The sequence below is a fragment of the Rhinatrema bivittatum genome, chromosome 11 (genome assembly GCF_901001135.1).
Source record: "Rhinatrema bivittatum chromosome 11, aRhiBiv1.1, whole genome shotgun sequence".
Lineage (NCBI taxonomy): Eukaryota > Metazoa > Chordata > Amphibia > Gymnophiona > Rhinatrematidae > Rhinatrema > Rhinatrema bivittatum.
This window is the reverse complement of record NC_042625.1, coordinates 10444662-10458120: the sequence shown is the minus strand read 5'-3', so window position 1 is coordinate 10458120 and position 13459 is coordinate 10444662. Positions and strand designations below refer to the sequence as shown.

General features: G+C 41.5%; 1 protein-coding gene across 2 annotated transcripts in view; it reads right to left on the bottom strand.

The window, feature by feature from the left end:
- TTC28 (tetratricopeptide repeat domain 28) overlaps window positions 1–13459 on the bottom strand; it is a 2190403-nt gene that overhangs the window by 52287 nt on the left and 2124657 nt on the right. Inside the window, exons 20-21 of one of the 2 annotated variants that reach the window (XM_029572102.1) lie at window positions 10825–10848; window positions 9203–9332 (exon numbers count right to left, since the gene is read on the bottom strand). In XM_029572102.1, coding sequence (XP_029427962.1) covers window positions 9203–9332; window positions 10825–10848 — 154 coding nt within the window. The remainder of the gene's footprint in view (window positions 1–9202; window positions 9333–10824; window positions 10849–13459) is intronic. The other variant, XM_029572103.1, reaches the window with a different exon arrangement.

Below are 13459 nucleotides of genomic sequence, written 5' to 3'. Positions count from 1 at the left end.
TTCCTGGCCTGAGAATGAGGTGCTTGATAGCGAGTCCTGTAGGGGTTGAAGCGCTGAGAGTTTCTACCTCTGGATGGTCTAGAAACAGAACGCTGGCTCCTCCTTGACCTGTCTTCTGGTAGACGGGGTAATGGAGAGTCACCCCATTTAGCAGCCCAGTTCTCGAGATCGCTGCCGAACAATAGGTAACCCTTAAAGGGCATTCTTGTGAGTAGTGTCTTGGAGGATGAGTCGGCTGCCCAATGACGTAGCCAAAGCTGCCTCCTGGCTGCCACTGGAGACTCCCTTGGCTGCCATACGGATGAGGTCGGAGGCCGCGTCAGTGAGAAATGCGAGAGCTGATTCCATGTCTGCTCCCTGTGTGTTGTTTCTCGCCTGTGATAAACAGGAGCGCGTCATCACAGTGCAGCAAGTCGCGATTCGTAGGGACATGGCTGCTACCTCAAAAGCTTGTTTCAGAATGGTGTCCATGCGTCGGTCATGCGAATCCTTGAGGGCCGCTCCCCCCTCAACCAGAATGATGGTGTGTTTCACTATTGCGTTAACTATGGCGTCTACCCTAGGGCACGCCAGCAGCTCCTTAGACGCCGGATCCAGAGGGTACATGCCTGCCAAGGCCCGACCCCCTTTAAATGAGGCCTCCGGTGCCTTCCATTCCAGATCGATTAGCTGCTGTGCTGCCTGTAGGAGGGGAAAATGGTGAGCCGGCTGGCACAGGCCCTTTAACAGGGGGTTCATTTTAGGGTCCCCTGGGGTATCCTGGCCCGGAATGGCCAGTTCCGATAGGCACTGCGAGACCAGGCCTGAAAGATCTTCTTTCTGAAAGAAGCGCCTCATGGTCCGATATGGCTCTATCTCCGAGAGAAGATCACCCTCCTCGGGGGGCTCCTCACTTACCTGGGAGCAATCCGAATCCCCATAAGCGGGGCTGTTGGGTGGTGAGTGGCTGCGCCTAGGTCTCGAGGGTCCAGGGACTGGATCAGCCGGAACGGGAGGACCCATTCGAGGAGCAGACTGCATCTGGACAAAGGTGTGAATCCCTTTGAATAATTCCACCCAGGAACGCGAAGCCGGATCTGGCCGCAGGGGCACCAGGTCTATCAGGTTACCTGGTTGTTCACCGCAGTCCGCTAAGTCCGGTGTGCTCCCTGAGGAACCGCTGGGCTGGGGCCGGTCCTGGCCTGGGACTCCCATGGCCTCCTCACATTGGGTACATAGTGAGTCTGCTTCCTCGCTCTGTGTGGCTCTGAGGTTGCATGCTGAGCAGAGGCTTAGAGCTTTCATGCCAGATTCTGGAGGTGCCGGCTCTGCGGCCGCATGGGCTCTCTTATGCTCAATTCACCTGAAATTCGGTATCGCCCAATGATGTGTGTTCAACAAGTGCGCGTAACAGCATGCGCCTAGACCGGGCGTTTTATAGATGTGCGCCTATCCACGGGCGTCTTATCAACATGCGCCTATCCACGGGCGTCTTAGCAACATGCGCCTATCCACGGGCGTCTTAGCAACGTGCGCCTATCTACGGGCGGCTTAGAAATGTGCACCTATCGCGTGCGCTAACAACGTGCGCCTATCGCGTGCGCTAACAACGTGCGCCTATCGCGTGCACCTATCACGGGCACTTAGCTTAGTAACGTGCGCCCATCGGCGAAGATGAGTAGGCAGGCAACAAAATGGCGACCTCCTTGGCGTACTGCCTTGTAGGCAGGCCCAGCGAATCCACACTTCCTCGGAGACCAAGTAAAGATATAAGCCTTTCCTTGTCTTCGGCGCTTCCCGGCTGCGACCCGGGCGGTCTCCTGCTGCGGGGGGAGAGTACCTTCAACCGCCGTGCATAAGGAAGTGCGCCCGCTGCCTCTAGGCCGAGCCCGAACTCGTCTCGCTCGGGGGCCAAGCCGCGCCCGAGCCCTTCTCACTCGGGGGCTAGGTCCCTGCCGCGAACCGGCCACCGGACCGAGGCACTTACTTCCGAGGGACCACGGAAGTCAGCTCGGGAAACTCAACTGGGTGAGGCCTCACCACAGGAGTGCGGGGCTTGTCTTCAATAGGTTTCGTCTAGGAATTTAGACGGTAGAATTTGGAAACACGCTCAGCGAGCATGAGGTAGCTCCAAACTGCTTTGGAGACGGAAATTACTGAATTGCTACACTTCCTGTGGGGGTATATGTGCCCGTGCTGACGTCAGACCTGTCTCCAACTGCTAGCACGAGCACACAATACCCATTTGTTTTGAGTCCATCTGCTACACGCTAGGAAATAAATATTCTGCTGAAATATAAGGTTCTTGTCACATCTCTTGATGGAAGTATAAAGTGAACATCATACGGTGTCTCTTTGTGCGATGGCTTATAGGTGAAGCCTTTAAGGCACGAGGACTGATTTAATCATCGGTCACTTATACTAAGTCCATGTGTTCTCCTGGCTGAAGCTGTGAATACCTCAGAGTAATGCACAATTAGTAAAAGTATGAAGTGCACTTATCTCCAAGACTGGCAGTCTTTAATGTAGTTCTGGTTTGTCCTCCGACATGCAGGGTTTTGGAGTGTACAACTCCTTCTTCAAGGAGCTTCGGAAAAGTGGTGCTGCCTGTGAGAAAGGGTTACTCTGGAAAAGACAGCTTGCCTGTGAGTGCTGTGCAAAAGAGAAAAGACGAGCCTGTTAATGCTGCATGCACGCTTTTAATTTAAAGATTGGCTTAAGATTGGAAGAGAGACACTTACAGAGTCACTCTGATATGGTCAGCTATGCACGCTGGTTATAAAAGTTATTCTCGCTACAACAATAATGAAAGAAAAGAATTCTTGAAATCATTTGGGCAAGACTTATTGCCAAAAAGCAATACACTTATCTGACTTACATATGCCGTGCTGCCTGCTTCAATTTCTCCTGTCTGCGGCTGACACGCCGTATTTAAAGGGAAATCTTTCGACTGTGTAGTTGACAGCAGGAAATGACGTGTGCCGAGGCTTATCCAAATATGGAAAATGCCATATAGGGAAAATGACGTTGACGGTCTTGCAGCTATTTTACTAAAACTCCTAATATGGGAAATGACGTCAACAAATTCCGAGGGGTGAAAAACCTACGGCCATTTTTTTTTTTTTTTACAAAAGACGCTGTCAGTGGATGTACCCGTCATTTTATTGGCTTTTATTGGTGACAAGCAGGAGTAGGCAAAAGATATCAGCAAATGACCGGCCATTTCTGGAATTATTAAACGAAGTAAAAAATAATATTATGAATTGTTGAAGAAAAATGGTAGCCATTTTTAAAAAAAATGTTCATATGAGACTATACCATTCAATTTTCTCATTTAATCCTGTGGATCATAGGCGAAAGATCCATTGATTCTCCTTCAGGTTTAAAAGAGATATTCTGTCACCCCCTCTCCATTGTGGGGGTACATTTTCAAGAATGGCCCATGTGAATTCATCAAATTTACGTCCATGTTGAAGGCAATGAGGCACAGTGGGTGCCTTAATATCTTGATTATTGATTCTGCTGTGACGTTCTATGAGACGTGTGCGGATCTTGCGCTTCATGCAGCCCACACAAGTTTTTTTTACAAGGGCATAGTAAAGCATAAATGACAAATTCCGTGTTACAGTCTACTGTATGTTTCCTTGTGATTTTGACACCGGAAGAGGGATCTTGCCAATCAGGACCAATAAGTGCTGTTGTGCAAAATGAACAGTGACCACAAAGGATTTGACCCACTTGACTCTGTGGAGGGCTGATGAAGGAAGCCACTCTAACTACTTGTTGCTTAATGTTTCGGCCTCTTGAATAAGCGAACATCGATTGGTCACGGAACACTGGATGTGGACTTAAAATATGCCAATATTTAAGGATGGTATCTTTAATGTGTGGGGTCAAATTGGTGTTCTGTAATACGCAAATCAAACTAGGGGCTGTTTCCTTATGCCGGTATTGGAACAACTGTTCTCTGACTGAATATATGGCCCTTTTGTATACTCGTCGGATAATCTTTCTGGGATATCCTCTTTCGAGAAATCTCTCTTGCAGAACATCTGCTTGATGGTGAAACTCTTCAAGATCGGAGCAAATCCTGCAGCTCCTGAAAAACTGGCTTATAGATAAGCCCTCTTTAAAATGACGTGGATGGTGGCTGTCAAATCTGAGAGTTATTCCTATCCATTGGTTTTCTGAAGAGGGTGGTGGTAATAACATTTCTATTTTTGTGAATCTGGATATCAAGAAATGATAGTCAGGAACGATCATAGGTAAGAGTGAATCTTAAGTGGGGATTGCCTTGATTGAGCCATTGATGAAATGATAACAATTGTTCTTCTGTATGTGTCCAGATGAAAAAAATATCGTCAATATACCGAGACCATGATTTAACATGTTGAAAAAGCAAGGATTTATATACATATTCTTCTTCAAATTTAGTAACGAAGAGGCTGGCTACATCTGGTGCAATTGGAGACCCCAAAGCAACCCCATGAACTTGCTGATAGTACTGTTGTTCAAACAAAAAAAAGTTATGGAATAATATCAATTCTGTAATGGTAATGAGAAATTCTGAGGGGATACGTTGGGGTCTTTCTCTAAGCTGGAAAATCTCTTCGGCTAGGAGAAGTGCGTCTCTTTGGGGTACATTGGTATGCAATGCCTCCACATCCAGGCTCACCAGAAAATGATCATCACGTATGTCTTCTAAAAAAAAAAAAAAAATATGCCGCACATGAAAAGAAAAGCTCGAATACGAGATATTACCTCAACCCCAGAACGGGATATTCGGCAACCAAGGATTGACGAAGCCTTCACCAAAATGCCGATAGGCAACCCGGATGTTGAAGTCGCTGGAGCCGGTAAGGAGCAGCTACCGAGCCCCCTGACTTTGGAAATATCACTAAGCCCGGGCGCACCAATAATACCGGAATCACTGCGAGGGCACCCCTGGGAACTGCTGAGTGTGGAACGACCACGTGAGTCACGGGAAATTCTTATAGATAATTTCTTAATGGCAGCTGGCATCCAGAGAAGAGTGGAAAGTTACTCCAACTCTTCGGTGAACTATGGGAAACCGGGTTCCAGGAGCCCTGATGACCGGGAGAAATAGCAAACCCCAGAACAACTGCAAACTCCAGAACAACATAGAAAAAGTGGTGAAGGCCTTATCGAGGCAGGAACTGTGAGTATTAATATTTCCTTGTTTAGCGCTACTCCAGCTCTCGTGCCTTTCTTAAAAGAAATAAGAAATATCTTGATTTCAATGCAGAAGTCGATTAACACTTTAACCGTCACTGTTCAAGAAGCTATTACCAAAGTGCAGGTAGTAGATGAAAAAGTAGTGACTATGGAAAAACAACTAAAAGCAACGGATGGGAAAGTAAAAGAGATTGAAAATATTCAATTTAACCTGATAAAATGATTGAAAATAAGATGGAAAATCTTGAAAATCTGTCAAAGAGAGCAAATTTGAGGATCCTAAATTTTCCCAAGACAAAGTTATCATCTCCAATGGAATTATTTGAAAGTTATCTTTTAAATATACTGAAATATTCATCAAATGCATTACCAGTTATATCTATGATGTGTTACCTACCGAGACAACTTTCGGAGGGAAGTACATTACAACAGGAAAAGCAAGAAGATATAAATTTAAACTTAACTGATTTTCTGGAAAAATCTTTTGAGGCGGACATAAAATCAAGAGCAACTTTATTAGTGCAATTCTCTTATATAACCGAAAGGGATAATGTATTGAGACATTATTTCAGGTTTCAAGAATTAAAATTTCATGGGCAAACAATTCAAATTTTCCCTGACATTGTGAGGACAACACAATTAAAGAGGAAGAAATTTCTTGCAATGAGGGGGGAGGTGGTTGATAGGGGAGTAAAATTTGTTTTATGTTTTCCTTGTCGTTGCATATTGCTTTGTGGGGATACTAAATATATTTTTAACGATCCGGAACAGCTTCATTCATATTTAAATGCTAGACCTTGCTCCTGAGATCCTCCTTAAGGTTATTGGTAAAAGGAAAGATAGATGTGCCCCTACAGTACTAGGATATTTAGAAATATTATTTCTTTCAAGTATCTGCTATATGTTCTTTTTCTTGGTCTCCACTGTTTCCTTATTTAGATTCAATGTGTTTCACAATCAGATTATGATTTTGAGAAGTGGAATTTATATATTACTGAATGTTATTTTTCCAATCTGTTCTGTGTATATCACATTGTAAAAATTTCTTTTATAAATGCAATAAAGTATAAATTTTAAAATGACGCAGATGGTGGCTGTCAAATCTGAGATAGTTATTCCTATCCGTTGGTTTTCTGAAGAGGGTGGTGGTAATACCATTTCTATTTTTGTGAATCTGGATATCAAGAAATGATAGTCGGGAACGATCATAGGTAAGAGTGAATCTTAAGTGGGGATTGCCTTGATTGAGCCATTGATGAAATGATAACAATTGTTCTTCTGTATGTGTCCAGATTAAAAAAAAATCATCAATATACCGAGACCATGATTTAACATTATTATTATTATTATTATTATTTATTTCTTTTGTATACCGACATTCGATCGAGATATCACATCGGTTTCCAGATAACAGGTTGAATAGAGCCGGAACTGCCCTATTTTTACATTGTAACAAGATAACAGTTGATTAAACAATATAAGGAACATTGTAACATATGGATAAAATTAAAATTAAATATTAAATGTGGGTATATAGAAGTGGCATATAGCCTATATACAATATGACTTGGTTACGAGTAGGGTGGGGGACAGGGAAAAAGGGAGGATAGAGAGGGGGAGGAGGGGTTATGAGTTCGTGCAGGGTAGAAGTTATGCGGTAAGGCTTTCAAGAGCGTTTATTTTGGGATGTTGGGGTTCAGGAGGGAATGCTTTCAAGAACAGCCATGTTTTGAGCTGTTGAAAAAGCAAGGATTTATATACATATTCTTCTTCAAATTTAGTAACGAAGAGGTTGGCTACATCTGGTGCAATTGGAGACCCCATAGCAACCCCATGAACTTGCTGATAGTACTGTTCAAACAAAAAAAAGTTATGGAATAATATCAATTCTGTAATGGTAATGAGAAATTCTGAGGGGATGCGTTGGGGTCTTTCTCTAAGCTGGAAAATCTCTTTGGCTAGGAGAAGTGCGTCTCTTTGGGGTATGTTGGTATACAACGCCTCCACATCCAGGCTCACCAGAAAATGATCATCATGTATGTCTTATAATTTAGAAAGCTTATTCAGCATGTCGGAGGTATCTTGGATGTAGGAGGTAGCCTTCCGGACAACCGGTTGTAAGAACGTGTCGATAAATTTAGCTAATGGTTCAAATATAGATCCATTAGCAGAAACTATGGGTCGGCAAGGAGGTTTCAATAAAGTTTTATGAATTTTAGGGACTCCATAGATTACTGGAGTGCGAGGGAAAGTGATATGTAAGTAATTGTATTCCTTTGTGGTGATGAATCCTTCTATTTGTGCATCTTGTAAAATTTGATGAATTTTCTGGAGTAATGCTGTTGTGGGATCACTTTGTAATATGATTGATCTGCTAATTGATGTAATATTTCTGAGCGATAGTCATTGTTGTTCATGACGACTATGGCTCCTCCTTTATCTGATGGCTTGATGACAATATTTGATGCAAGTGATTTCAATGCTTGATTCTCTGCTGTGGATAAATTATAAAACGTGTGATATGATCTTAAAGTTTGAAAGGCTTTAATTTGATTAATTTGATTGTCTACTGTCCCCAGAGGGAGCCATCGGGATTTCTTTTTCACTATGGATATGTCTGGAAAGGCTTCAGAATGTGAAGAGAAAAAAAGCTTAATCATCAAAAGTCAGAAAAACCCTATGTAATGCTATACGACATTGGAATGAGTCATGCTTGTTGGTGGGAACAAAAGATAACCCGCGATTTAAAGCTCGTGCTTCATATGCTGTGAGATTGTGACTGGATAGATTGATTACCGATGACGATTACAGACAGCACTCACAGGCAAGCTGTCTTTTCCAGAGTAACCCTTACTCGCAGGCAGCACCACTTTTCTGAAGCTCCCTGAAGAAGGAGTTGTACACTCTGAAACCCTGTAGTGTCAGAGGACAAACTTCAGAACTACATTAAAGACTGCCAGTCTTGGAGATAAGTGCACTTCATACTTTTACTAATTGTGCATTACTCTGAGATATTCACAGCTTCAGCCAGGAGAACACATGGACTTAGTATAAGTGACCGATGATTAAATCAGTCCTTGTGCCTTAAAGGCTTCACCTATAAGCCATCGCACAAAGAGACACCGTATGATGGTCACTTTATACTTCCATCAAGAGATGTGACAAGAGCCTTATATTTCAGCAGAATATTTATTTTTGTGTTTAAAAGTTATCGCACACTCAGAATGAAATTTTGACTTTTTTTCTTTCGTTTCATGGTTCCAACGTAATAGACAATGTCTATTTCATTTTAAATGAATGCATGCCCCTATTGAGAACTGATGTCTAATATACCACAATGAGAGATTTTTTATCCCCCTCCCAAATAAGTTTTACTTACACAAGCAATCTATTAGTTTGGCAGGTGTTGCAAGAGTGGTTTCATAGTGCAAGAAAACATCTTAGACAGTGTCATCTTATTCTAGCTTAATTTTGCATTTCTCATACTAAAGTGTTGAAAAATATACCATTTTATGTTAATATTTATTTATATTTCTAGACTGCCTTCCATGTACCAAAGTACAACATAACAATTTCCAAAGAAAAAAATAGTACAATAATAATAATAAACATACATCAATTCATTATTAATCTAATATATTGGTAAAATGCGTTAAATACATCAAACTGGAATGCAAGAAAAGTTTACTAGTAAATGCAATACTTTAAGGAAAGCTGATATTTATGAACATCAGAGTTCTTGAGAAAACAGATAGAAAAATTTATCACAACATAATTCATCATTTACAGAACTGCAAATTACAAGAGTGATCTGAAAGAGATATTAATACTTTCAGAGGTTATTTGAACACTATTGGCAAACAAAATGAGCATATGATGTGATAATCACCCTTTATATTAAAAAAAAAAAAAAAGTCACCAGGGATGCCCTAGGTAAACATAAAAGACCCACAGATACTAAAGGGTGAAACGGGAGACGAAACTCAGATGAGTGGGGGAAGGAGTACAAATGGAATTTTGTTCATACCTAAAGCAGCCAAAAATTCATGACACCCCGGTAAGCGCCAGAGCTGTACACTGATGGACACTTGGATTGGGGCGGAGGAGAAATCATGTTCCTTTTCCCCAGCTTGGAGCTGAACCAGAACTTGATGCAGCTGAAGAAGACAAATGTATATCTTTCCGTCAGTCACTGAAACTGGGATTTTCTTTACTTAGAAATCAAAATGTACTGAAATACAAGTCCTTTAGTGCTTGCTTTGTCAAAATGGGTAGGTTTCTTTTGAGTCTGCAGTAGCATAAGATTGATGCATCCATTCTTAAAACAGCGCTTTTTAAACACTAACAGGGAGGAAGGAGCATACAACAACATATTTCCCATCACAGGTCAATGTTTCCCAACCTTTTCAAGCCTAAGGCACACCTACATTAATAAAAGAGCAGGCAATGCAGACATAGAGAGGATGCAGAAGAAGAGCGAGGGATTCACTGAAAGCCCCACCAATCTCTTCCAAAATTTAAAACAGAGATATATATGAACCCATCATATTGGACCAGCTCCATTTATATACAAATGCAGAAGAAGGGAAAAGTTGGTGTATTGTCAGCAGTCAGATTGTTTAATTACCTTGGCTGCTGCATACAACTGCTAGAATTCCCCCACTGCTGCTACTCTTAACAGTCTATAAGTCACATCTAGTGCTCAGTTCATCCTCTCCCTGTCTTATTCAACCTAGGCTGGAAGGACTTAGAGAAGGTGTGCTGCGGAGAGGGAGAACAGGAGGAGGTGCTGTGTGCAGTGTGTGTGCTGCACAATTTGGGGCATGGCTAGCCATGCTCTGCATGCTACTTATTAATTCCTTTTCTCCAGGGCTTATAGGAAGAAGCATGCTTGACTACACATTCTCAGAAAGGAGCTCCTGCATGTTTAAGAACCACTACTGGTATAGTTTGTTGCTGAGGACAGAACGCAGGTGCTGATCTGAATTTGAGCATCAGGCAGTGGTGACTTTTCCATGGCACACTAGTTGGGGAAACTATATAAGCAAAAATAAATATCCACTTTTATGGTGTGCAGTAGATGAAACAAAACAGATACTGGGAGCTTCATGAGAGATGCAGCATATTTTGTATTTTTCTTTAAAATATATTACAATCTTCATTGGCAAGCAGAGCTCATTCACACTGTTGGGACTGGATCAGCACTAGATACCCAAGCTACCAAATGAAATGTTAATGCACTGGCAGACTTCATGCAAGGCAGCTGGTGAAAAATTAAATACACAAGCAATCACTGATTATCATCTCACACCCACCAAGGCAACACAAACACATCAGCTTTTTCAATGCAATTTCAATGCATTGGTAGAAAATACGAAGGAAGACTGGACTACAGGTTTCAGTATCAAGTAAAACGGGACATTTAGCTTTAACAATCTGCAGCATTTCAGCATATGAATAAGCTTCAACACAAAATAGGAAGTTATATATTTTAAATGATAGAAAGAGAAAGAAATTTAGCTTACATGTGTCTGGATATTAATGGTTAAACAGGCAGTTTAACAATCAGTGCTTCCTGCTCTAGATAAGGACCGAAAACAGAGACCAGCAGGTTTAAGAATGCATTCTGCTTTTTAGTAGAGTACTTACCATTCCAACCATATTTTTAACAGCCTTCAGGCAGCACATTACAACAGCAAAAGAGAGGGAAAAGAGAAAATAGACTTTAGATTCAAGCATATATGTTATTTAGCTTTAAAATTCGTGTTCATTTGCCATTAGTAAGCTCAGCAGGGTTATATCAGGGCCCCACCATTCAGGCATATTACAGTGTGCACTGGAATGCAGAGATTAGAGGCAGCATGCAGAATCATTCCGATTTATATTATCAATGACAAAAGAGGGGTGAAGTTTCATCTGGCATTCCCCCCAACAGTGCCAAAAGAACAAAACGTCACATATCAGTTCTCTACATCAGTTACTCGGGATATTTATCATTGAGTAAACCAGTGGCACGCAAACCAATCCTCAGTTGTCCCGCAGATTTTCATGATATCTCTTTTTTTTTAATTTTATTTTTATTAAACTTATATAATCATTACAGAAGATAAAACACAGATAGATCTCCAAATACTTGAAACAAAACACAAATTTGGAAATTTGTGTTTTGTTTCATGATATCTCTAACGAATGTACATGAGATACATTTGCATGCAATGCCTCCAATATGTGCAAATCTATCTCATGCATATTCATTAGAGATTTACTGAAAACCCAACTGGCTTTAGTGGGGGAAGGGTCAGATCGAAGGTTCAGTTGAGTATCACTGGGCTATAGCACATATTAGTTGTGACAACATGATCTACAAAATTAGGAGTGACATTCATTGCAATGAGATCTTTTGTTCAGCGGCGACATATTGTGGACAATTGGATGAAGTGGCATACAACCGTTTTAAATAAATGCTCTTTATTGCTCACACCACTGCAATAAACCCGTACTTTTCTAACACAAAAATATGGAGGTGTATTTAAATTTTATAGATCCAGGGAAAGGGATAGCTTTAAGGTTTAGCACAGGAATAAACAGCCCTTTACACTTAGATTACCATTTTCATTCTGGATCAGGTTTATAGGGGCTAAAGTCATTTCCAGATCAAAACCGTTTGGTGGCCTAATTGAAGTGAACTGTTGGACTCTGTCCACTTCCCAGCAGAATAAAACCACCAGCAGCACTTTACTGGCAATGTCAGTACAGAGGAGAGAAATTAAACTGAAATAGAAACTAAATTAACTTCCCACCATTAGATATGGACATCCCAGAGCCGGGTTTAAGCACACTGGCGGGAGAATAAAGAGGAAAGCTGTTTATGCTGTCTATTTTGTGTGCAAAAATGGATGATTTCAGGGTTCTGTGCGTTAATTTGCATGAGCACTAAATTCACTAGCATGAAAAAGAAAAGAATGCTTTGTTTGCACTAGATTGATTGTAGTAATGCAATTTTCTTTGTTGCTGCGGCCAATAGCATCTGTCTGTAAACTAAAACAAATAGCACATTTTCTTGCTAATGTCTTATACAATGGATGTTGTTTTTTTAAACGTACAGTTAGAAAAGTGGATGAACTATAAAACAGCAGTTAGGATTATTTATTTTGTTTATAATTTTATTTAAAGCACAGCTGTAGTTGTCACCATTCCAAACAGTTGAGTATTTCCTGTATATTTGGAAGGACAATACACGGACATTTAAAATATTTACAGTGGTAAAATGTAAAGATGGCATCCTTCCCTTGTGCTTATTTTCCTTCCAATCTTTCTCAGCCCAGCTGTTCAGAGTAGAGCTTGAGGGGCAAGCTCTGACTCTACACTCGTTAAGTTGATGTTTCTGCTGAGAAAGTCAGCTGACATGAGAGTTTTTTTAAGGTACTGGTTTGTTCACTAGATATTGCGCTGAAACCACTAACTCATTTCACAAAAGTCAATGACTGGTACTAATTTTGTTAATGACAAACCTGCAATGTGCAAAAGGTCTCTGGGGCACACTACCAGTTGGGAGATGTGCCTTCTAATCCCACCCTCCAAGTTATTTTAGGGACAAGAGCCAATTTTCAAATTTGCTGCAAAACTGATTATCGCATGGTAATAGTATTGCAGCCAGGTGCAGCCCTCTGTTACTTTTACTCTGCTTTGCTGTTTGGAGGAGTTGATCAGGGATGAGCCCATTATCACATTTCAGATTATGTAACCTACAAATGGTCATTACCATTTAGAAAGAAACCACCACCATATATGAAACCAGAAGGTACAACAACAAAGCAACACAATCATATACAGAAACAGTGGCTCAGCAAAATTACAAAATACAAGAATTAAAAAGCTTTTATTAACCAAAGAGAACAAATATAATAATGTTTAATACATTTAATGTATACATAGACATATTAAAAATTTCACATATTACACCTTTTACATATTGTGGGGTAGATTTTCAGACGAGCGCGAACAGCCTACTTTTGTTTGCGCTCCAGGCGCAAACAAAAGTACGCTGTATCGGCTAAAATCCTGGATCGGCGCGCGCAAGGCTATCGATTTCGTATAGCCTGCGCGCGCCGAGCCGCGCAGCCTACCCCCGTTCCCTCCTAGGCCGCTCCGAAATCGGAGCGGCCTAGAAGGGAACTTTCCTTTGCCCTCCCCTCACCTTCCCCTCCCTTCCCCTACCTAACCCACCCGCCCGGCCCTGTCTAAACCCCCATCCTACCTTTGTCGGCGGATTTACGCCTCCCTC